This window comes from Aythya ferina, assembly GCF_964211825.1.
Source record: "Aythya ferina genome assembly, chromosome: Z".
NCBI classification, from domain to species: Eukaryota; Metazoa; Chordata; class Aves; order Anseriformes; family Anatidae; genus Aythya; species Aythya ferina.
The window spans coordinates 38,592,544-38,618,967 of record NC_140299.1 but is presented as its reverse complement, the minus strand read 5'-3'; the positions used below and the strand labels follow the sequence as shown (position 1 = coordinate 38,618,967).

Sequence of the window (26,424 nt, the reverse complement as noted above, 5' to 3'; positions counted from 1 at the left end):
AACTAACTAACTAACTGTAAAAGCTGTAAAATAAGAAGTATTTTACTTGGAAGATCACTCCTTCCTCTGTGCTAGGTCTGGCTGGGATGGAGTTAACTTTCCCTGCAGCAGCCCATACTGTGCTGTGTTCTGCACTTTTAGCTAGAACAGTACTGGTATCATACCATTGTTGTGTCTATTGCTGCACAATACTGGCACCACATCAGGACTCCCTCTAACCCCCCAAGAGCCAGCAGGCTAGGGGTGAGCAAGAGGTGGGAAGGCAACGTCACCAGGGTAGCTAACCTAAACTGACCAAAGAGATATTTCATGCCATGTGGTGTCACACAGCAATAAAAGGTAGGAAAGGAGGAGGGGGTGGCTCTGGTTGTGGAAGCATCTGTCCCCCTGAACAACCACTAAGCATATTGAGTTCCTGCTTCCCAGGATGTAGCTGAATGTCAGTCATTGATAGGAAATAGAGAGTAATTGTTTTTCTCTGTCGGTGCTTCTGCATGGCCTTTTCTTTTTATTATTCTTCTTCCTTCTCCCTTTAATTAAATCACACTTATCTCAACCCTTGAGCCCTTTTTGCTGTATTGTCTTCCCCTTCCCCTTTGAGCAGGGGGAGTGAGAGAGTGGCCATGGTGGAACTCCGCTGCTCACTCCAGGAAAACAACCACAGTATTTACCATTAGCTGGAGTACTGGAAGTATATTTTTTCTCAGGCTCATTTGCCAGAGTTTGATGTCTCCTTCAGCTGCACATTTGCAACTTAGCAAACTGTTGGACTTGTCTTTCTTGAAAGTAAACAAAAAGAAAAATTTTGTGCTCAATAAGAAAAAATGAACCAGTAAAGCCTAACCTCAGCATATATAAAAACTGTAAGCATCCACAGTGAAAGAAGATTTCAATTTAATGCAATACATTTATTATAATAATAATAGTTTTTGTGTGTCTATTTTCTGCCGCTACTACTTATTGCTAGCTGTGTCAGTGTGGTTTCTTTACCACATTCATTCTACCTTTTCTTTGAAAATGATAGCAATTCTTTTCATCTTAATTTTCTTTACCTGTATAGTGTTAATGAGAGCTCTGATAGCTTCTATTGAAAAATGGATCTTTGTGTTTCAAAAGAGAAAAGCAAACTGCTTTTCATAGTAAGTGATCTCAGATGTTTCTGGTAGCCTGTACGGGAGACAGAAGACTCCTGGATCGATCTTCATTCTGGTGTTCTTGAGGAGACACGCAGCATAATGCCAATCATCTCACCTCTCTGAAGTTTTGCAATGCTGGTGGCCCTGCAATACTTAGCATTGTAAGGCATGTTGTGCCTGAGGCAAGCTTGTGTAACCACATAGGATACGTAAGGGTGGAGAGAGATGACAACTGGGCACTTCCAAACTGAGAAAGGGAAAGATTTTAGTTAAGGAGGACTGGGGAGTCAGCACTCTAGTCTCCACTGAAGAGAAGCAAATTATTTACTGAAAGCCTGGTTTGTTTTTAAATGCCAAGAAGAACTGAAGAAACAAAACAATGTGATCAGGGGTGCAGACAGGGTTTGGCAGGTAGAACAGAGAGGTTCTTTCATTTAATCATTGAAGATGTCTTCCTAACATCTCACTGAAGTGAATGGGCACTGCCAGGGATTGCTGACAAAGCAGAGCTATCAAAAGTACAGATCCCCATGCAGCAGCAACAGTACCTGTGCCACATGCCTAGCTAGAGCCACCCCTGCCAAGCAGCTGATAATCCAGCCTCCAGAGGAAACTGAGGCAAGAATACACAGCTTTAAAGCTATGGGCAGAAAGCAGGTGCCAGCAATCCAAGAATTACAGTAATAAAACACATTGAGCTAGAGCCTGAAGACAAACTGCATTAAAAAAAAAAGGGGGCGGGGGTGGCAGAAATCAATTCCAACAATGTAGTAAATCTACACTGGAAGACAAAGATATCAAAAGATGCCAGAACTCCAACAGAGACAGAGTAGCTGAAACCACTGTCACCCTCCTCTTGGTGTAGTGTGTTATTGGCTGTAAGGCACAGTGTGATTTTCCTGGGCCTGATCTTTGCAGTTTATCAGGGGGAGGTTTATCGGGGGGAGGGGGGGGAGGGGGGGGGGAGAGAAGGGAAGGGAAGGGAAGGGAAGGGAAGGGAAGGGAAGGGAAGGGAAGGGAAGGGAAGGGAAGGGAAGGGAAGGGAAGGGAAGGGAAGGGAAGGGAAGGGAAGGGAAGGGAAGGGAAGGGAAGGGAAGGGAAGGGAAGGGAAGGGAAGGGAAGGGAAGGGAAGGGAAGGGAAGGGAAGGGAAGGGAAGGGAAGGGAAGGGAAGGGAAGGGAAGGGAAGGGAAGGGAAGGGAAGGGAAGGGAAGGGAAGGGAAGGGAAGGGAAGGGAAGGGAAGGGAAGGGAAGGGAAGGGAAGGGAAGGGAAGGGAAGGGAAGGGAAGGGAAGGGAAGGGGTTGCAAATGGTAGTATTACAAAGGGACTTCTGAGATTAATGTTGTTCTAAAGTGTGTAGCCATTTTGAAATGAATAGCTCATGATTAAGAGATCAGTTGCTAGTGACAGTGACAGATGTTGTTGGTGTTTGACTGACTAAATTGTACTCTATCTTCAAGGCAAAGTTTCCATTAAAACACAAATCTAAATGTAATTTCCCCTAAGGATTACAGTGTAACAAAGCTATTAGCTTGTATTTTAATGTGTATGTATTTCCCACAAAGATCTGCCCAGTAAAATGTTTTTCTTTTACATCAGATTTATAAATAAATAAATAAATAGATAGATAAATAAATAAATAATGATCAGGAAGTCTATCTTTTTGAAGAGTGAAAGATACTTTCCTCAGTAGTTTTGAAATATCATTTAGTTAGTTAAACCCTTTAACCCTGGTGAGCCTACCACAAGTTGAACTAGTAAAGATTTAAACCAAGGGTTTTGAACAAGTTTAAGAAGAGTTCATTTTTAAGAAGAGTCCCTTTTGAACACCTAATCCAAAAGCTAAAAGACTAGCATAAGTAAATGTTATTTTATGCAGTTTGTGAAGACTAGTTCAAAGCCACAGAAATAAAAGGGAGGCTTTAGCAGGAACTGTGTAAATTCTTTGCTATATAATTCAACCCTTGTTCTTCCCATGGACTTTTAATTCTGCGTCTTCTTTTCTGTGAACCATTTGGAGCATCTCTGAGTTTCTACAACAGCGTGCTTGGACTATGTTAAGACACAAGGAGAAAAAATCAAGGAAAGAATCAATGTGGGATTGCCCAAGCACACAGGGATGAAGTTAGGAAAGCTAGAGTCCAAACTGAATTGAGTCTGACTAGGGATGTCGAACAAGGAGGTCTTCTACAATTACATTGGTTAGAAAAAAAAGACTTGGAAAACTGTGGGCCCAAAGCTCAATGAAACAGGAGACCTGTTTACGCAGGAGTACCAAGGTACTGAATACCTTCTTTTTGTGATATATGGAGTAATAATTTGTGTCAAGAAGATGGTTGATATTAATAAAGAAGGGGGAGATTTGGGAGTATGGCCATGGGGGTCGGAAAGCCTAACAACAGACTCTTAATGATGAGGCCGTCAGGAATGTAAAAGAGTTTAGAGGGAACAAAGGGTGATTCAGGAGATGCCATGCTGGCTCAGGTTGCTTGTTCTCCAGCCATTAAGGCATGGAAGTTGCTGGGTGTTTGCTGGTTGCCAGGCAAAGTTGTTTGACCAATGAAAAGTTGTTTTGAAAAGGACTGCTGTGGGGTGAAGGGTATAAGAGGGGAGCCTGCCCTCAAGATGAAAAAAGGCAACATGATGTAAAGAAGTTATGTCATCAATAAAGAAGCAGAAAAAAAAAAAAAAAAAAAAAAAAAAAGGAATGAATAGGGACAGGCTAGCAGAACACAGCCCAGGACAGGAACAGGCACATTAATCACCTCATGAAGATAGGTTCAGCCAAACTCAGCAAACCGCTCAAAGAAGCTCATATGGAAAGTCACTGGAAATAGGCGCACCAGAAGAAGCTCAAGAAGAATAGGTGCACTGGGAAGAAGCTCAAGCTGAGAGAAGCAGACCCATGCACACAACTGCCCCTTGCTGGTAAGCAGTTGGGCATTATGGGGAATCATACGTCCTCAGAAACAAAGATTGTCTTGGTAACCTTACAGCTTATTCTCTTTATTAACAGACAGTTTATGATCCTGAAATATGGGACCAAATTAAGGTCAAGGTGTGGGACTCTGCAACTAAAAACAACAGGGTAGCAGTGGAACTGCTCAGCATCTGGTGAGCAGTCTCTGAGGTCTTAAAGAGCCGTGTGGTATCACAGTCAGAAAAGTGTGGTTTGCCAGACAGTGGGGGAGCTGCAAGCTCATTTACTGATCCAACTGCTATGCCATTGGCCCCTCTGCTGCTACTACCATCTAAGGCTTTTGCTGTTATGACCCCTGGTGACCTGGACGTGCCTTTTGACCCAGGCCCTATTGGCCTTGAAAGGGGACGGATCTGTTTCCCTTCGATCCGGGAAGAATATAATACATAAGGCCCTTAAGTCTGAGTTGCTTAACAACTTAAAGCGAGACATATTGTTCGCACTACTAGCCCTGGAATTCTCTGGTGTTTGCAATCATTAAAAGGAATAGAAAATGGAGACTGTTATATAATCTGAGAAAAATTAATGAAGTCATGGAAGATATGGGAGCACTTAAACCAGAATTACCAACTCCAACTATGCTCCCCCAGTCATGGACATTAATAGTAATACACTTAAAGCATTGTTTGTTAAACATTTGCCTTTTAAACCTTTGCCATGTTTATGTTTCAGTTGATACCTTTTCTGATTGTACATATGTACAGGCGTACTTGGGTTTAATATGTAAAAGCAATGTTCTGTATGTTTAGAAGGTTCGATGTTAATGTCTGCATGTTGGTAGAGTGTAGACTCCCCATGCACCCAGTGCTGTTTACTTGCCTTTTATAAATATTACTAAATTCAGATTGAGTTGCTTCTTCATTTATAACATAATGCTTGTCAGATATGTATAAGAAATATGTAACTTCTATTAATAAAAGCACATTTATGACTTAGTGGTGTACTGCTGCAGAGAGATAAATAAAACCCATGTTGATGACAGAGTAAGGAAATAAATTAGATTATTTGGTCTTTTTAAGATATTCTTGTTTAATTATGTTAAGTTTATAATATTTCTTCTTTCAGAAGTACTATAAAAGGGGGGGTAATTATTTATTTATTTAGTTCCTGTACAAATGCAGAGAACTTTGCCGCCAGCAAAAGAATACGTCAATTTGCAATTGTTCTCAGAAACGTTTACGTATTTGATGCTGCCAGTGACCACACAGTCAAAATCTAACCACAGAAACTATGTTGTTGATGTGTCCTACAGCATGAAATTGTACCGTGTGGTGAGAGTATCAATTCCAACTTAAATCACTAGTTTGTTATACAGGTTCACTGCGCTATTTTTCTCCATTCTGTCATAATTCTCTGCAGGTCTTCAGGTTTTTTGTCTGTTCCAGCAAAGGCCAGCAGGTGCCCTTGAAGTGTTATATGCCCCATGCAAAATATAAGTACAAGTCACATTTACAATATGTCTGATTTTTGCGGGGGGGAAGAAAAAAAAAAAAAGATTGAAGCAAAAACATAACATAGTGCTTAGGAATTCTACAAAGTATCATGTGTGATGGAGAGCAAATCAACGGCATAAATATGTTACAAAATATACTGTGTTTGTATCCCTTTAAAGTTCAGCAAGATAGTATTGTTCCTGTTATTTCTTCCCTGCTGATGAACATAGATCAATGGAAAGTTTTTTTACAGAAATGTCTGCCATGAGTTTTACTAATGTGACTCAACAGCATCAGTAGAGTAACCTCATGATCTCAGATTGGTATCTGACTTTGAGTGCCAAAAAAAATGTATAATTGACAGGACAGACAAATGCAGTACATTTTAGTCAAGTCACAATGGGGAATTGATTTATTTCAGAATGAAGAAGCAATGCCAGTTGTTGATGGTCAGATAAAGTTCATACAGGATACTTGAGGCTTTTTAATTTGTTTTCCTGTGCTTGAGAGCTGCTGTGGGGAGGAGGCATAGGTTATAACCTATGTCTGACTAAAAGGGGGAAAGGAAACAAGTCTGTTTTGGGAGTGTTCAAAGTATTTCTCTGTTGTAAGACAGTGAAATATTTATATTTGCCAAACAAAAGCTGATTGTTGGCATCCTTGAAACAAACACCTAAACAAACATGGTGATATAGGATGACAGTAGGAAAGTAATGAGGGAGACCTTGGCAAGAAGGCTATGATCTTTGTACTCCTACCAGCTTTGTTCTTGAGGCTAAGTATAAAATGGGAATGAAATACAGGTTATCTGGACAAGTCAAGCAGCTGCAATGTTCTTCTCATGCCTTGTTGCCAACTAGTTCACTAAGTAGCACTGGATTTGACTTAAAAGGGAACCATTTTCTCTGAACTTGATAACTGTAGCAAGTGCCACAGAGAACCTGTAAAAGGTCTAAAGTGGAGAGTGATGGGTCCATGGAAAAACTTGCAATAAAAGACTGTAAAGAAAAAAGTATGCATAGCCTGAAGAAATCATTATAAGAAAGACTTTTTAAAGATTAAATATGCATAGATTTATTAATGTAAAATCTTCCATCGATCTAGTCATCCTAGAGAAACTGTATAGGCAGTCACAGACTTCCTCCTTTGCTAGCATGCAATGCCTTGGTAAGAAGGCTTCAGACAAGAAATGAGGAAGGACACAGTACTCAGCTAAAACTAGCTGGGAACTTCAGGTAGGAAAATGTACTTATCAGAAAAGGTATTTTGCTAGAATACTTAATTTAATGTGCCAGTGTTACAGAATATGAGTGGGATTTATTTTCTGAAGCCTTAATTTGTATACCTTGCCTAAAGAGAACAGGCTAGTTGTTCTCCATCACACCAGCATAAATATAGAGTATCAGCATTGCAAGCAAGGGGATCAGTTTTCAGGGAGTATATAACAGCAACATTTTTCATAACAATTCTATAAGCATAGTCTTTCTAATGCCTTTTTGACTAAATTTTTAGCCATGTCTTTCTCTGAAGATCAGGAGCTATTGATGGGTTAACATGGAGAATTCCAAAAACATGTTCTCCAACATGGAGAACACCAGAAACGTCAACATGGAAAACATGGAGAATATGGTCAACATGGAGAACACCAGAAAGGACCAAAGATATCAAACAGGAAGGGCAGACTGACCAGGAAGTCAAGAATCTCTAACTAGGGAACTCATTGACATTTGTTTCAGTTTAGAGATTCTTCCTGATAGAGGAAATCATCTTGTTAAGAGTAACAACACATAGTCCCAGCTCATGAAAAAATATCTGTTTTCTTAAAGCATCACAGCTTCGGATCTTTATATGAAGATGAAAGAAATGTCCTGTCCTTTACACAAATATTTCCCACAACACATCCCAGTTTTTGGAAAGGTGACCTTCAGAGTTTCTTCTATGGTCTGGTAGTCTCAGACCTAGCCAGGATTTGTTGGGTTTGGATCACATTTTTCTTTTGCCTTTTAAACTGGAAGAAGGAAAATTAGAAACTTTCAGATTTGGTAAGTTCTCATAACTAATGCTCTATTTACTCATCTTTGGCTCAGAACAGTACCATGTAAGTGACAAACATGATTCCCTCTCCAGTCTTTATCTTTTGTAATGCAATCTACCATCCAAGGAATAATTCTGATACTCTTGGTCTTACAATAGCTGGATAGACCATTTATAATACAGCAGATAAGGCTGTAATAGCAAGTAATGTAAACTGTGGTCTGAGAGTGTTCCCTACATGGTACCTAAGAATTTTGTTGTGTCCCTTGGAAGATTGTTTCACAAGTCATATTTCCAGATTCTTTTTGCAGCACTAAAGTAGAGATCTGCTGCTCACTTTCTGCTGTGATTAAGGATAATGGTATATCTATAGTTTATCAGGTACCAAGGCTTTCAGTAATTTTGCATGTATGGGACCAGATTCAGGTATGCAGCATACAGTCAAGGTAGTCAAAGTAGATGAACTCCAGGCCAGACACCAATGTTAATACCAAAGTCAGATGTTTGTGACTGTAAATCGGGGCACCCTTTACATAGTACTTCTGCAGCAGGCTTAGGTACTCCTGGAACAGCCTCAAATAGCTCTCCAAGGAGTTCTCATTGAGTGTTTCCTTTGATTTTTGATTTTGGAAATATGAATTTATCTGTTATGCACATTCAAGTGAAAGCAATTTTAGTAAGCATAGTAACAGATTTTAAGTATCATTTCCCTTATTCCTTTATTAATGGCAGTAAATTAGCAAGAAACTTCTTCATTTACTTATGACTGAAAATGTCCTGGCAGTTCTATATCTCAACAATAAAGACATCGAAGGATGTAATTGCCCAGGTTAATCAGCGTGCCCTTCTATATATCACAGAATCATCTAGGTCGGAAGAGACCTCCAAGATCACCGAGTCCAACCTCTGACCTACCACTAGCAAGTCCTCCACTAAACCATATAATTAAGCTCTATATCTAAACGTCTTTTAAAGACCTTCAGGATCTCAAAAAAAAAGACCTCCAGGACTCAACCACTTCCCTGAGCATCCTATTCTAATGCCTAAATCATACATGGCCTCCCCATCGGGGAATTGAACCCCCGTCTCCCTCATGACAGGCAGGGATACTCACCACTATACTAATGAGGAACAGCAAACAGTTTGCTGTAATGCTCCAAAGTGTTTTGTTGGTATTGGGAAGTTTACCAATGAAAGAAATGTGAGAGGCTGTTTTTCATCCAGAAAGGCTCTGAAGTTCTGGTCCATCCCTGGTTCTTTGGTTGCACTTCAAAGAATACTTAAAGCAAATAATAACCTCACTGCAAAAGATACAAATGGCAGATTGTAGTTAATGATCCTTATTTTTATGATTATAGTTAATGATTCTTATTCTGTAGATAATGATTCTTATTTTTTCTCTTTCATTTTTTTTCTTTATATATATATATATATATATATATATATACATGTATATGTATATGTATATGTATATGTATATATATAAATAGAAATAGTTTCCACAAGATAAGGCATATCTTTTATGGCTTTTCTACATTTCACTTGGAAATCACAACAAATACATTTTCTACCAAAAATTGCTAGTATCACATGTGGTCTTGTTTCATGCCATTTTCCTTAGAATTTCTGTGATCCCATGTTTGCCTAACACAGACTCCTTGACAATGCCAGCACTGGTAGTATACAGGACACTGGATTTTATTTTATATTGTTTTTTTTTGGTTTTGTGAGACTAAGTTGCTGATATTGTGACAACATAATCTCTACTGAGAATGAAAATACCTTTATAATAGCATTATATGATTTATAAGGGATATTCTATGATTCTATGATTCTATGATTCTATGAATTCACTTTTCTAATTTAAGGACAAATTTTTGTGTCCTCCATGATCCCAATGGTCCTCTCATGTCTTCATATGACTAGAGTTCCCTGTTATTAATACAGTACCAAGCTACAGTCTGTTCATCTCTGATCACTGCTCTATCAAGAGAGCAAGTCATCTGAAAGGGTTCATAACAAGACCTCCAATTTTAAAACCATGAGTGACAGGAATATGATAGGAATGGGGATACTGTGTGTTCAAAATGGTATGAAAATTACAAATAAATTGGAACTTCCCCTGTTCCATCTACTGCTTTGTCTATTGGGAGGGTCACACTGTCGTGTTTGCCATTTCATCCAACTAAGAAAGCTCAGAAAATTGAGCCTATTGTTGTACTTCATTTGTGCTGTTTTGCTGATAGCACTGGTGACGTATTTCACCAGTAAATTAAAAGGAAGAGACCTTTGCTGAAGTCAAAAGTCACAGAGTATGATGCTTACAGGAACCTGGGATGGCAAATGTAGTATTGCTGTTTCTAATAATGTCAACATTTTTAGAAACAGACAAGAGACCTACAGGCAGGAGTAAGAGAAGATATCCTCCAGTTCAGTACTTAGTCATTTCCATCACATACATGTAGAGTGACAAAGTAACGCAAGATTATAAGAGCTGATGAACCCTTCAATTTATTCATTTCCTATTGTGGACAGAGCTTTTCCTCATATGTGTATGTTATATGTGCCTCCTAGAATTATTGAAAACCATTTAAAGACTTCTTTAAGGTGGCTGCATCTGTTTCTTTCACCTTTTTGGTTGCATAAAAAAAAAATGTTGTACAGAAATGAATAATAGTTCATCCAACTTTCAGTCAAAGCAAACTTTTTACTGCTTTGTAGTGACACTAAATATTAGTTTGTATATCAACAATTTGTTTTGTCATTAAGAAACATCAGTTAATGTCAAAGTCTCCAGCAAGTAAGTTTTAGTGTTCTGTAACAGGATCTTATCTACAAAGGGACACAATAAGTACAAAGCTTAGGCTGAAGTACTCTCTCTGTTACTTATAACATGTGAAAACAACCTCTTTCTACCTCCAACCCCAAATATGAAATTATGCAACAGGTATGATAATGAAAAAGATTGTTTTTCCTCTTAGGTATTATTATATACATTTTATATATATATAAATGAAAATAAAATAATTTAAAAAACAGAATTAAACACTTCTGCTACATAGGCAAGACAACTAAATAAGACAATTTTTGTTAGAGATGCAATGATTCAAATCCAATATTCAAATAATAAATCAAATAACAATACGGAGAAAATATTTATTATAATAAATGTGATCAAACAGATTATCAGAAAGCACATGGTAAGAAGAAAGTGGAAAATATTTTTTTATTGTGTAAAGAAAACAAAAACAAACAAAACAAACAAACAAACAAACAAACAAACAAACAAATAAATAAATAAATAAATAAAAACAAAGAGGTATAACTTTTCATAGATGTTTTCAAGCAGGACTGCTACCTGGCTGGTGGGTAATTAGTTTAATTCTAGGATGTTCCAGCCACCTTGGAGACACTGCAAAAGCCATATGTGGTATATTCATCTCCATATCTCCATGACATGGAATAGATTTTTAATTTATGGTTTTGACCCTATTTTGAAAAGCTCTCTCAAATGATCCAGCTTTTGTTTTATACTTTTGTTGTACAGACTGGGCTTTTCCATGTAAATGGACTTGAGTTAAAAGGCAACAAACCTGGCAAATGGTGCTGTAAACATTTTCAGAAAGTTCAGTGATTTTTTTTTATTTTTCCTCTTTTTCTTGTGCAAGGTGTTAAGTAAATATTTAGCTATGAATCAAATGTTTGGGGAAGCAGCCATCACAATATATTACTAAGTCTGTTAGAAACTGCTGGGATTTATTGTAACTGTGGCAGAACAAATTCAGAACTGCTTGCTGAGTTTTGGCACACAAATGTGGTTATTTTCTGATCTTAGAATACATGGAAAAGAAACAATTCTCCCATGCTAAATTGACCAAAAAAGAGAGCTGCTAACAGCTTGAAAACCTTATTATCTGTACAGAAACACCAAAAAAAAGTTTCTCACTGCATAAAATATGTTGACTAAATGTTGGCACTTGATTTGATGATGCTGAATCAGTACAGTAAATGTGTGTGTCTACACATGCATTCCTCACTGGCTAATAGTGTGCAAGGCATGCCTTTTTGGTACTGTGTTGTAATAGTGATCTCTTTTTTAGCTAACATGATTATTTGAGAGCAAACTATGAATTTTATTTCCAGCCACACTAGTAAATTGTGATAGGCCATAAGTGATGTACAACAGAAAATAAATAAATAAATAAATATAAAAAGAGCTATATTGTTGAGCTTTGGATATTAAAGCAGTTCATCTCAACACTGATTCAGACCCATGGGTGTGAACTTTGATTTCCTCTGTACCAAAATCCTTTTTCCACGCTCAATAAAAATCACTCCATAATAGCACTTTACTGCTTGTTACTGTAGAAAGATATTTGCTTGTGCTTAAAGCCTATGACAACCAAAGAGAGCCAAGTAAAGATAAGGAACAACAGAATTACCATTAAAATTAATGTTTTAAAGAAAAAAAAAAGGTAAATAGCATGATCAAATGAGAAAGTGGTTATATGTATACCTCCTGCTGTTTCCTTCTGTATACATTCATGATGTGTTGGCTCATTCACCATCTAAGAGAGAAAACAGATTTGAAGTTTAATTAGAGATGAATGCACTTTTTTTTCTTTTTTTTTTTTTTTTTATAAAAAACATTGACTAAGTTTTGTGTCCAGACGAGGAGATTAGAGGGAGTCATGTGGAAGAAAAAGGATACAAATTTTTACTTCTTCCTATAATAAGAAGCAAAGACTTTCAACATCATATTTAGACTCTGAGATGGTTACTATTTCCCTTGAAAAGCTTCAGAAGTCTTATCTGAAGTCATTACATTTTGTAAAATAGTAGAAACGTCACTTTTATAGAATGAACCTCACATTTTTTCCTTTAATTCTGGTTGACTCTTAGCAATTAAAAATATATTCATCCAGTACTGTTAAGAACAATATTTTTGAAAAAATGCCAAGTTTCTTGTCTGAGTAGTGGAGATTTGGAGAGAGACAGACAAGGAAGGAAGGAAAGAAGGAATGAATGAATGAACGAACAAACAAATGAAGACACACACACCACTTGTGAAAATAAAGAGTTGCTCAATAATATTTCAAAATTTAGGAATTATCTAATTCCATTATTTGTGTGGATTGGTATTTACAGACTTGTTATGTATTTTAAGTTACCAGAAATACCTCCCATGAATGAGGGTGTGCTTCTTTTTCCTGGCTTTAGATATTTTAAGTATTATTTCTGAGGAGAAATATAAACCAAATGGTTGCAAAAGGCTTAAGTCATAAGGCTGATCTTTTACCTAGTACTTTTTTCTGCCTACTCTAGTAGTCTGAATGGATTGTCAGTGCTGTCTTTGAATTTTGTGTAGCAATACAAGCTTTTATGCCATGTTAGTGTAACACCTATCTATTTGGGTAAGTTCTAAAAAAGATTTTGGAGCAATTACAACCTCCCAAGGAGGTATTAATGTTACAAATATGTGGATCATTTTCTATTGTCAGGACAGGAGAAAAGAGTTGTAAAGGAAGCTATTAGCAAGCTATTCAACTTTCTGGGAAAGCAGGGCTTGGGAATATTGAAAAATAAATTACAATATGGAGAAAGAGAAGTCAGGTATTTAAGGCATCTAATGTCTGAGGGAAAAGAATAAATCCAGAGAAGATTCATGGAATTGTTGAAAATTAAGAAAGAACTAAAAAGTTTTAAAAGAAAGATTTTTTTAAGGAATCAGGAGCCATGAAGTCTGAAGGAAATTGGGTACTCTCTGATGGGAGGGAAATGCTGAATAAAGCATCAATGAGGCAAAAATTAATTGTTTTACATCAAAAGTCATTGCAAGCAATGTGTGATGTTGTGCTAAAAAAGTATGTCTGTGTAGGAATATACAGTTTAGCGAAGCAAATATGCAGAGGATGTACCATATGCCAAAAGGTAAATAAAAAGGTCATCAGTAACCCACCTAGAGGGGGACGGGAACCAGGGATTCGACTTTTTCAAAGTATACAGGTAGGCTTTATTGAATTACTTGTTTGTCCTAATTGACCATGTGACTGGGTGGGTGTAAGCTTTACTGCAAGGGTTAAAGCAGGCCTTAGAGATTGAGTGGGATTTTCACACCCCCTGGCACCCCTCCTCTTCTGGGAAGGTGGAGTGAAGGAACCAGATATTAAAGAAGTAATTAACTAAATTAGCATTAGAAACCCAACTTCCTTGGGTAAAATGTTTACTCCTACAGGTTCAAACAGCACCAAGAAAGGAATTTCACCATATGAGATGCTGTTCAGATTGCCCTATCTGTGCAGAAGGGATGAGATACCACAATCCAAAACAAGAGAGTTTTCTTAAGAACTATATTCTGGGGTTGTCCTCTTCTTGCTCATCTCTCAGGACCTGTGGGTTGTTGGATCAAACCCCACCTTTGGAATTCCCCATTCACCACCATCACCCAGGAAATTGGGTCCTGATTCGGACCTGGAAAGAATCAACTCCAGCCTGAATGGGATGGACAATGAAACAGCTGAAACAGTGGAAGGACCACAGCTGTAAGAACTGCAGAAAAAGGTTGGACTCACTATATTCGAGTGAAGACATCCATCAACCCTAGTACCTGGGAAGTTGTTCCTACAGAAGACTTGTTGGAAGTCGAAATCGAAGAGAAAAATCTCATAGTGGACTGTGAGCAGGATAAAAGCTTACAATTGTAAACTAACCTTTTATTTTCATAGGTAAATAATGAGTGTGACTTGTGATTGAGAGAAAGAACAGACCTATAGCGAATTGCAGTGCTCCCAAGGTGGGATTTTTATTTATGGTAGTAGTGTACATCTTATTCTCTGTATTGCTAATTATTTGGAAACCTAAGGTTTAAAAATAATTACAGGGAAAAATCAATCACTAATTTTGTTTTTAGTGATTCTAGGCCTCAGAGAAGGCCTCAGTCAATTGGCAACTTGGAAAAGGCATGACCAGATAATAGCAAAAATGGGATACCCCCATCAAAATATGGGTGACTGTGACAGAGGGTTATGTACTACAATCCGTCATGTTTGATGCTTGTGAGGTGTTAGCTTGTGGAGATTTAAATGCCCAATGACAACTGAGCAGAGAGAACAAATAACTGGGAGAGACCCAACAGCCAGATTGAGAATAGCTATATGGAAACAATCCTCTACTACCATCAGAGAAAGGGAGAAACTCAAGGAGAAAACAGGAGACAGAACAGGATGTTTTCTTTGAATGTGGCAGTTCAAACATTTGAGATTCAAACAGGGTATGGGGATGTGAATGCCTGGATAGAATGGGTCAAATATACTGTCTAGAATCTCAACCATAGTTATTGCTATGCTTGTGCCTCAGGATGACCGATTGCCCAGAGAGTGTCCTTCCATGGGGGTGGACCAAGGATTCCCAGGGGGTGCGATGTATGATTGCATTGTACCAAGAAAAGACTGCCTGGGGAAATGAGGCCCGTAAGTCTCTCTTTGCTGTTCCTTGCGTGATAGCAATATCACAGTTCCCCCTGTATTCTCTATAGCTATAGGTAACCATACAGCTTGCCTCTCACAGCAGAGTGTGAGTGCTACCCAGCAGTTGGGAGAATTTGCCTTGTGCTACCAAGGACTTCATGGAAAACTGCTCAAGACTTGAGATCCCCAGGGCAGATCTCTTGTGGTATTGTGGAGGGAAGATCTTATGGTCCACCCTACCATATAACTGGGGAGGCACTTCTGCACTTGTTCAATTAGCTATACCCTTCACCCTGGCATTTGAAAGAGAAACATCACAAATACCCAGAAGTAAAAGAAGCTTAGGAGTATCATTTGATGACAGAGTATACATAAATTCTATTGGGGTGCCTAGAGGAGTTCCAGATGAACAGAAATCCAGGAATCAAATTGCTGCATGGTTTGAGTCACTGTTCTAGTGGGTAACAATCAATAAGAATGTGGATTGGATTAATTATATTTATTATGATCGGCAGAGATTCATAAATTATACAAGGGATGCGATAAGAGGAATCGCTGAAAAACTATATGCCACCAGCAAAATGGCTTGGGAAAACAGAATAGCATTAGATATGATGTTCGTGGAGGAAGGAGGTGTGTGTACTGAGCAACCATTGTTGCACTTTTATAGCAAACAATACTGTCCTGAATGGCACAGTAACTATAGCATTGCAAGGGCTTACCACCCTTGCCAGTGAATTGGTAGAAAGCTTAGGAACAGACACTTCCATCACCGGATGGTTGGAATCTTGGTTTGGTAAATGGAAAGGGATGGTAGTGTCCGTATTTACATCCTTGATCGTAGTAGCAGAAGTTTTGACAGCCATTGGTTGTTGAATTATCCCCTGTGTAAGGGGACTTGTCCAGCAGTTAATTTAAACTGCACTACTGAAACAAATGACCATGGATCCACCACCCTACTCAGATAAGATGATGATATTAGAGGAAATGGAAGGCAAAGAAAGTGAATTAGAGGAAGATATCTACCAAATTACACCTTAGAGAAAAGTTTTGCAAAAATCAACAGTTTATTAAGAAGAAAAAGGGGGAATTGTGGGCATAGAAATGTTTTTGCAGAGTTTTGCAGTGGGAAGGAATGTGGTATTGAGATATGCTTACAGTGATAAGAAAGTTTAGCAGGCACCTTGTAAAATGCAGACAACCAGACTCCTAAGGACAATTAAGTGAAAATCACAGTGTTAAGTCAAGTCAGATAAGTGAAGAAACATTACAACTTCAAGCAGTAAAAACGTCAAAAGAAATTTGAAATTTAACAGGTCGTCAACTGAAGGCCATGCATTGTTTGTGAAGCATCAGATAGATTGTGAACCTGGATTACCCACTCAGTGGGGAAACAGGAGAGGGTCCTGTCATCAAAAAGTATATGAACTGTGTTTTGGAACTAGTAGGTGCGCTCTCCTGCTTGTGGGGCGCCCACCACTGCAATTGCAAATAAATTACTACTTCACTGAGATCCTTGCCTGAGCCTAAGTTATTGGCTACAGAGTGTTTCTCACATTGAGATACTTCTGTCAATAGCACATATTTATAACTAATTGAAACTACTTTCTTTTGCTAAATATTTGTTTGTTTATTAATTCATTTATTTATTGTACCTCTGACTAGTGTGGCTGTATCTTAAAATTGGCAACGCACCTACAGGCCCAAATACAAATATATTTATGTGGTATAAATATCTGAAGGTCATATATGAAGCATATTTATGTTAAACCTGCTCTGCTGAAGGTTATGTGATTGATCATTTTTATCTCTGAAGGATGTGTATCTCCCCTACCCCTTCTTTAAAAATAAAATAAAATAAAATAAAATAAAATAAAATAAAATAAAATAAAATAAAATAATAAAATTAAAATAAAATAAAATAAAATAATAAAATAAAATAAAATAAAATAAAATAAAATAAAATAAAATAAAATAAAATAAAATAAAATAAAATAAAATAAAATAAAATAATGTATATACAATATCATTAAGAAACCCAGTTCTTACAAACAAGAAAATTTATACTCAAGCACATAACAATGTACACTTATCGACACAGAAAATTGTTACTCTTATCACATTCAAATACATGTGTATTTGATCTAAGCAGCTTAATGCTCCAACTCATATTTCTCGGGTTTACAGTTGTTTTTGTTATCTTGAAAAATAATATTTTTCTTACTGAAAGAAAGCTTTTATACATATTAACAATTAACATCTTTATCACTTGGCAGTACAGCTCATTGCTAATGTGCTAATGTACTTATTATTGCTGCTTCATGAGAGTAATGGCACATCCTTAACATACATGTAATAAGAAAAATATCGAGAGCTATTCTGTTAAAATTATGTCTGTGTGATTACATATAATATTGATCAAAATATGACATAGCTGTGACTGATCTCATCTTCATATTCCATTTCCAGAAGAGATTTATGATAGGTTTCTAGTTCATTAGATTGTTCTGGAAAAAAAAAAATATATATATATATATATATATATATATATATATATATATATATGTGAGATTTCAGTTTATGATAAGACATTGCAATATGCAGGTACAAAGTGGTGCAAGTATGATTTCATTTCAGATTTAGTTCAAAAACTTCCAGAAAGACAATTATGTCATGAAGACTGTATTATGCCTTGCTGCAGTGCTTCACGTAACCTAAAATATCTTGTAGAGAGCTCTTATCACTATGAATGACTCCAGCAATTCTAAGTAAAGGAAAATAAAACACTGTAAATGGTATTTATGTTATTTAGAATGATCTCTTCCAACTGTGGGATTCTGTATCAAGAGTAATATTCTTTAAATATTTGAATTCAGACATACATCTTGATTTGAAATCATTTATGAATAATGAAAATATTAAGTTAAAAGAAAGCAAGCAAATCCCAGCAACTAAAGCTAGAAAAGTTTTGTGGAATAACGTGTCATGAATATGAATGTACAAAAAACTGCAGAAAGTCAGAGGAATCCAATTTTCTTACAGTCTAGACTGAGAAAATAGCTGGAAGAAGATGTGTAATCCAATAGAGGTGAATACAATTGCCCAAAAAGAGAATTAGTCCTGCAAATAAAGATTAGGAAATGAATAACAGCACCAACGAGTATTATTTTTACATATCGGTAATAATGCAATATTCATATAAATCAATAGCACATATTAGTTTGAAGGTGCACATGTATTTAAAAATATATATTTGTAGAGAGTAGACAATAGAGACTGGTTCTTCATAAGTCTGTACTGTTAGGCTTATAGATAGACCATTTGACAGCAGACAATAAATAAATAAATAAATAAATAAATTAATTAATTAAAATAAATAAATAAATAAATGAAATATCACAAATTAAATGAAAACTGGTAGAAAAACAGGCACAAAATAAGGTGTGAATTGAATTTGAAATAGCACTTAAATAAGTGCTAAATTTCAAACCTTCATATAGTCCCCTGATTTGAACTTTCATGAAAAAAAAAAAAAAAATGTTTTTTTCACTCTAAAATCATATACCCTGCAATTACAAATCACTTTCCACAGAACATATTTTTCCAGATACTTTACAAACAAGCTTAAGAATTTTCTGTAAATATTCAAAAGGTTTGAAATATCCTTTTTCAGTATTCAGCATACAAAAGAAATTGAAAATATATTCACAAAGTGTAAGGAAAGCACTTTGAATTTTGTCTAAAAGCTATAATGGCTGTTTTTGTCATTCAGAGAAAGAGAGTTGTAAAAAATGAAGGTATTTTCTGGTTAGATATAAGCAGTAAAAAAGAATACACCAAAATGTTTCCCAACATAGTATTTGTGAAGCAAGATCAAGCAAAAAAAAAATAAGTAATAAAAGATAGTTATAAAGATTTAAATAATATAGCGTGAAGCAGATTGCAAATATCTTTGTGACAATATTGTTGCTATGACTTTGAGTTGTTAAACACCAAGGTTTGCATTCCCCTAAGTTTCACCGTGGTCAGAAATTTTTCTTCATTTAGATCTGAAATACAGCTTCTTGTATCTAAAACTCAAGCAACTAAACTTGTAGTGAAGTTCAAGAAATTCAAAGAGTAGGACAGATGTTCCTGACATCCCCAGTTACAAACCCAAATGCTTTCAAGGCTCTGCCACTTAAAAAAACAACGAAGACTGTGAATGCTTTTGTGCTCTGAGAGGGCAGACATCACCCTCACAATACAGACATTACGCTCCCATTGGCTGGGTGTACCCTTTGTCTCTAATAACATAAATTTAGATGGGTTAGATTAAACCAAGCCTGAAACTGGATGTGGGTTACAATTAAGAAATGGAGCCATCTTCTTGACTCATTCCAGCTGGAAATACACTGGAAATGGACTGCATGGAGTCTCCTGAATCACCCTTCTTTGTTCCCTCTAAACTCTTTTATATTCCTGATGAAGTTATGTCATCAATAAAGCAGCAGGAAAAAGGAGTGAAGAGGAACAGGCTGGCAGAATGGAGACCAGGACGGGAACAGGCACTTTGACCGCCTCATGAAGATAGGTTCGGCCAAACTCAGCAAACTGCTCTGAGAAGCTTGTACAGAATGTCGCTGGAAATAGGTGCACTGGAGCTGGAGAGAAGCTCAAGCTGAGAGAAGCGGACCCGTGCACACAACTGCCCCTCACTGGTAAGCAGTTGCGCATTATGGGGAATCATACGTACTTAGAAACAAAGACTGTCCTGGTAACCTTACAGCTTATTCTCCTTATTAACAATCGGACATTTTATGAGCCTGAAATATGGGACCAAACTGAGGTCAAGGTGTGGGACTCTGCAACTAAAAACGACAAGGTTGCGGTGGAATTGCTCGGCACCTGGTGAGCAGTCTCTGAGGCCTTAAAGAGCCATGTGGGGCCACAATCACAAATGTGTGGTTTGCCAGACAGTGAGGGAGCTGCAGGCTCCTTTGCTGATCCAACTGCTATGCCATCGGCCCCTCTGCTGCTACAGCCATGGAAGGCTTTTGCTGTTACGCCTCCTGGTGACCTGGACGTGCCTTTTGACCCAGGCCTATTGGCCTTGAAAACGAGATGGATATGCTTTTCTTTGATCCAGGAAGAACAGGATACGTAAGGCCTGAAGACCGAGTTGCTTGACAACTTAAAGCGAGACGTATTGTTCAAAAGGATTGGAAAATGGAGACTTGTTTGTAATCAAGAAAAGGAATAGAAAATGGAGACTGTTAAGTCATGGAACTTAAAGGATTCTTTGTTACCTTTTCTGATTGTACGTATGTCGTATGTATAGGCATACTCAGGTTTAGTATGTAAAGCAATGTTCTGTATATTTAGAATGTTTGATGTTTGTGTGTGCGTGTTGGGGGAGTGTAGACTCCCCGCACACCCAGCACTGTTTACTTGCCTTTTATACTTTTTATGAATATTCCTTTTATAAATATTACAAAATTCAGATTGAGTTGAGATTTCATTTATAACACTGCTATTACAGTATGACACAAAACACGAAGAATTGAGATTAAATAAAGTGAATGTAGACCACATGAAATTAAATACTGTATTTGTAATTAATTATGGTGATGTTTAGTTTTGATTTATAGTACTTCAATAATGTTAAGGGAACTAATTTAGAAACAGGCACAGTGAGGCAACTATATTTTATTTGAATTTGCAGTTCAAAATTTGAAGATGGATTGAGGAAGAAGATGGATGATTTGAATAAATTTTAGTGTATTTGCCGTAATATTTCTAAGCCTTAGTTTCTATATAATTTCAGTGGAAATATAGTTATTTATTGTAACATTTTTAAATTTCTTAGCATTGTGTTGTACTTATTTAAATTAGGGTTTTACTTTTTTTCTTTTTAATGAATGTCTTTTTTTCAGTGAGTAATATGAACTATCATAAACTGTGTTGGACTATTTTTTACTGTTTATATGTCAAATCTATCTGTTATTTTAAATGCAATGTGTATTGATTTCCCAGCTGATACATTTTCTTTGTGATCTGAATATACTACTTCGTTAAGATCCTTGATGAAAGGGCTGAACACTATTCCAACTCTTCAAAGATTACTTACATGTAAAAATTGATACCACTGTCTAAACCCAGGGTTCCCAGTTGGGCTTCTCATTGGCAGAATATTCAGTACAGGTAACTCGTGTTTTGTGCAGTACTGTTGGCGTTTTTATTTTATTTTATTTTATTTTATTTTATTTTATTTTATTTTATTTTATTTTATTTTATTTTATTTTATTTTATTTTATTTTATTTTATTTTATTATTTTATTTATTTTATTTTATTTTATTTTGACTAAAGTGTCTGATTCTGTAACTGTACCAGAGGTAAGGAGTATTGGTATCCTTGTACCTTAAGTGAAAGCTCTTCTATGACTTCAGAGTAACATGGATCTCAGAGAGATGTGTTCCTAGAATGATTCCTACGTACTTTTTGTAGAGAGACCCCAGAAATTCTCTAAAAGAGTATAAAATCCTAGTGGTAGGTCCTTAACTCCACTTAAATGCTCAGTTTTAATACACAGGTCTGCCAAGCAAACAGTTTATGCAACTACAAAGTATTCTCAGGAGATTAAACAAAATGTCATTTTATGACAAAGATTCTGTTTATTTTGACCACAATTAGTTTCATATTAATTAAGTTTAGTCTTCTCATTCAGTGCAAAGATTTCACTGTATTATCACATAGTCAGTTTACGTAGTCTGTAGAGAGACAAGAAACAATCTAGCAAGAGTGTGTGTGTAAAATAATAATGATCTTTTTTTAACACACATGTACACACAGACATAAACATAACAATATAGCCTTAGCTTGAGAACATGGTCAATACAGAACAGATTGGCTGCTTTTTTCTAAAGCTACTTCTTTGACACCTGAAAGAGGAATTTTGCAAGCAATGCAAAAAATGTTATCACCAGACAAGTGGATGTGTAACACACATTTTATGAAATACAGATAGAAATGGACAGATGAAGCTCCTGACTCAATGTGATACAGAAGATACACATTCCTACAGGAATAGAATTGACATTTTCAGTCAGTTCAAGACTGGAAACACCCCAAGGACTATTACATAATAAATAAAATATCACCAACAGTGATGAGTTATTCATGATGCTGTTTGCTGCCATAATCTCAGAGTCTCTTCTTCTGAAAAGATACCACATATTGGAAGTTGAAAATTTTTCATATTTTTAGCACTTCTATCCTATATGCTGCTAAAAACTCCATTACAGCTTTATCTCTGTTATAGTTGTACTTATTTTTCACTAAAGAATTCATGACAGAAGGAAATGTTTATTTATTTGTTTCCAAAGGACATTCAAAACAGTATTTCAGTATCGATATGAGATGAATCATTTTTGTCTATTTCTATCATTTAGTTCTACTGTTCACTCATATTTGGCTTTTTACATTTAATAATGCAGATTAGTCAATCCATTATCTAATAGTTGATAAATCATAATATTCAAACAAGAACTTTCCAAGAGGATTTTTTTTTCTGTTATTAAATCAGCATAGTTAACAAACTCTAAATGTTTGCAGCTTGGACTTCATGCCAAGGAAAGTAGAAAGACCAGCATGTGTTTGGGAAGTATATACAGTCTGACTACTAATTTCAGAACTTTCTGAGTTTATAGCACTTCAAAAGAAGCTTCAGCCCACAATTTTTATTACTATTAATAATAGTTAATAATGATAATTTGAAGTTAGGGAAGGGACTGGACACATACATTTACAAAATATGACAGGTGTAAACCCCTATTCTTTCATGCAGACCTGATGATTTAGATCTAGTTTCTGCATGGAAGTGAAGTTCAACTTTACAGAGATATTTAGAGAATTGATCCCATTGTCAGCTGATAATAAGAAGATCAGAGTTACAACCCAGGTACAGAGATCAGTAAGAAGTTTCCACAGCTCTTATGTTAGATCTTTCCCTTTCCCTTTCCCTTTCCCTTTCCCTTTCCCTTTCCCTTTCCCTTTCCCTTTCCCTTTCCCTTTCCCTTTCCCTTTCCCTTTCCCTTTCCCTTTCCCTTTCCCTTTCCCTTTCCCTTTCCCTTTCCCTTTCCCTTTCCCTTTCCCTTTCCCTTTCCCTTTCCCTTTCCCTTTCCCAACCTGACTTTTTCACTTGCATACCGAGTAGGAAATGGTTAGAGGTAGAGAGAAGGGATCATCTGCTCTTGCATCTTCCTTTGCCTCTGGCTACAGTTCTGATCTGTCTGTATTCACACATTATTAATAATTTCTATCTGAATCTATTTCTGTAGCACCCAAAATGGCTTAGATATTATATGAACATGAAAAGGGCACAGTTCACACCCTAACTATTAAAAAACTAATCATCATCATCACTGTCTGATTCATAATAGAGTCATCACAAAACATCAACTCCAGTGACCAAGCAACTATTCCAGTTATATACATAGAATTTTTGAAATGTGTCTTTTAATATTCTGGTGTGCAATGCTTTCTGTAATGTAGAAATGCTGATAAAGTTAATATTTTTGAAATTATCAAAGGAAATTGAAAAGGTAACTTCATTAGCTTCATTTTTTCTTTTAAACTGTAGAAAATTCTCTGGTTTTGTAAGTATGTCTTCCCTGGGGCAGTGTGGAATAAGTGGTTATGAAGAAAACATATGGTAGTGTGGTTTTTTTTTCATTAAAGAAGAAAAATCATTTATGAGTAGTTAATAAAATAACATGTTGTGAATCTCTGAAAGTGGCCCTTCCTTTACTGTAGTCAGAAAAAAAAAATAAAAAAATACAAAAATAATAATAATTAAACACTGAAAAAAAGTTCTCAGTACCAAATCTCATGATAAGCATAGTTCTATTCATCTTCTCACATTCTTTCCCAAGTAATTCTCTCAAAAATCTAATTCTTAATCCTCATTTGATTACAACTTGTATTATTGTTTCTATAAGATGCTGCATTTGCATCTCCATCAGAAGCTAGAAAGCTGAATCAAGCTGAAAATTTTATAAAATAGTATACTTCAGTGTGTTAATTTCATCCTTTTTAGCCACATTTAAAAACTAACTGGCACGTGCAAGAAATAAAAATAAAAAATACAAATAAATAAATAAATAAATAGTTTTTCCTTCCTTCCTTCCTTCCTTCCTTCCTTCCTTCCTTCCTTCCTTCCTTCCTTCCTTCCTTCCTTCCTTCCTTCCTTCCTTCCTTCCTTCCTTCCTTCCTTCCTTCCTTTTCCCAGAGGTGACTTTTTTCTACTTTTTATTCTTGAATTTCAGGCTTCAGGGCAGTAGATAAAGCATGCATGAGTGTAGCTCACATACTTCAGTGATGAAAGACTGGCTTTGCGTGTGTAACTTTACCACATACACGTGCTGTTATCAGTCAGGACATCTTATTTTGTCTCAAGGTAAATTCTGCCTGTTCTTGCATCAAGACAAACAAACATAGTGACTGAAGTAACTTCTCTTTTACCTATGACTAGACATTTCAGATGCAAAGGACTCTTCCTTTCCATGGTATCTGCAATGGAAGGTCTTCCTTACATGCTGTGGCAAATAAGTTGGGGTTCTGAAAGGTCAGGAAGAGAACAATGAATCTTGTATGATGCTGCGTCAATTCTACAAAGCCTGTGTCCCTTGTTAAATGTGTTCATGAGCACATGAGGTCATTGCAACTAATGCCCTGATGAATCCCTTTTACATTCTAATGCAGTACTAACTGGCTGTCTAATAAAAGTAGTGAGGTTTGAAGCTACAGCCTTTTCTGGGAGTCCGGATAGTTGTAATGAAGAACAGTCAGGGAGGAAATATACATGAATATATTAGCTGAGTCCACATAATCATAGAATTATAGAATCATTAATGTTGGAAAAGACCTCTAAGGTCACCTAGTCTAACCATCCACTTACCACTGATATTGCCCACAAAACCATGTCACTAAGTAACACACCTATCCTTTCCTTAACCATCTCCAGGGATGGTGACTCCACCACTTCCCTGGGCATCCCGTTCCAATGCCTAACCACTCTTTCTGGGATTTTTTTTTTCCTAATTTCCAACCTGAACATCTCCCAGCACAACTTGAGCCAATCTCTCCCTATGTGTGAGGCTGTACATATGTCTGGCTGGGATGTTAACATTCCCTGCAGCAGCCCATACACTGCTGAGCCCTACACTTGTAGCTAGAACAGCAGTGTTATCACACCAGTGTTGTGTCTGCTGCTGAGCAGTGCTGGCACAGCATCAGGACTCTCTCTAACCCTCCTAGGGGGTGGGCAAAAAAGTAAGAAAAGAAACATCACCAGGGCAGCTGACCTAAACCAACCAAAGGAATATTCCATACCTTGAGATGTCACACTCAGCAATAAAAGGTGGAAACAGGAAGAAGAGGGGAGGGGTGGGCTCTCGTGAAAACGTTGGTCCTCCTCCCAAACACCGGCTACATGCGTTGAGGCTCTGCTTCAAGGACATTGTCAAGCATCGCTCATTTGTGGGATTGGAAGTAGGGAGTAATTTCTTTCCTTTGCACTTCCACATAGCCTTTATTTGTTGTTGTTGTTGTTTTCTCTTTTCCCCTCCCTTTTCCCCTTTCCTTTTTTTTTTTCCCTTTAGTTAAGTTGTTTGGTTAATAATAATCTTTCCTTAATAATAATAATTACTATTATTTTTCCCTTTAATTAAATTATCCTTATCTCAACCCATGAGTTGTTCTTTACTTTACTTCTTCCCTTCCTCATCTAAGGAAGGGGAGTGAGAGAGCAGTTGTGGTGTTTAGCTGCTGTAAAACCACCACAGAAGCCAACCTCCATATTGCCACAACCTCCTTTCAGGTCATGGTAGAGAGCAATAAAGTCTTCCCTGAGCCTCCTCCAGACTAAACAACCCTAGTTCCCTTAGCCACTTCTCATAGGACTTTTGTTCCAGGCCCTTCAACAGCTCCATTGTGTTTCTCTGGACATGCTCCAGGGCCTCAATGTCTTTCTTGTACTGAGGGGCCCTAAACTGAACACAGTACTCAAGCAATAACGTAGATGGGCAAAAATTGCATACAACCCTTTAAAAATATTTTTATTTCTTCAGGAGCTTAATAAATAAAGTTATAATAATCTACAGTCATAATAATGTAATAATGTATTATAATGTCATAAATAATAATTATTATTTAAGTCATAATAATCTACAGTGATGTAAAAAATAGAACAGAATACTCCACACCATGGTACAAGAAAATAATGTCAAGACAAAGAGTAACAAATCTACTGTTGATGTGGCTTTGTTATAGAAAATTGAACTGGGCCTATAATTTGAACACTGTCTCTGAATTGATTCTTCATGGAAAAAGTTATA

At 36.7% G+C, this 26,424-nt stretch overlaps 1 protein-coding gene across 1 annotated transcript in view; it reads right to left on the bottom strand.

Annotated features, from left to right (window-relative positions):
- Positions 1-8,747: 8,747 nt before the first annotated feature.
- LOC311427331 (uncharacterized protein) overlaps positions 8,748-26,424 on the bottom strand; it is a gene marked incomplete at its 5' end in the record, with an annotated part of 60,034 nt that continues 42,357 nt past the window's right edge. The window contains 2 exons of the mRNA XM_084504645.1: positions 8,748-8,883; positions 12,099-12,150. Coding sequence (XP_084360771.1) covers positions 8,852-8,883; positions 12,099-12,150 — 84 coding nt within the window. The 3' untranslated portion in view covers positions 8,748-8,851. The remainder of the gene's footprint in view (positions 8,884-12,098; positions 12,151-26,424) is intronic.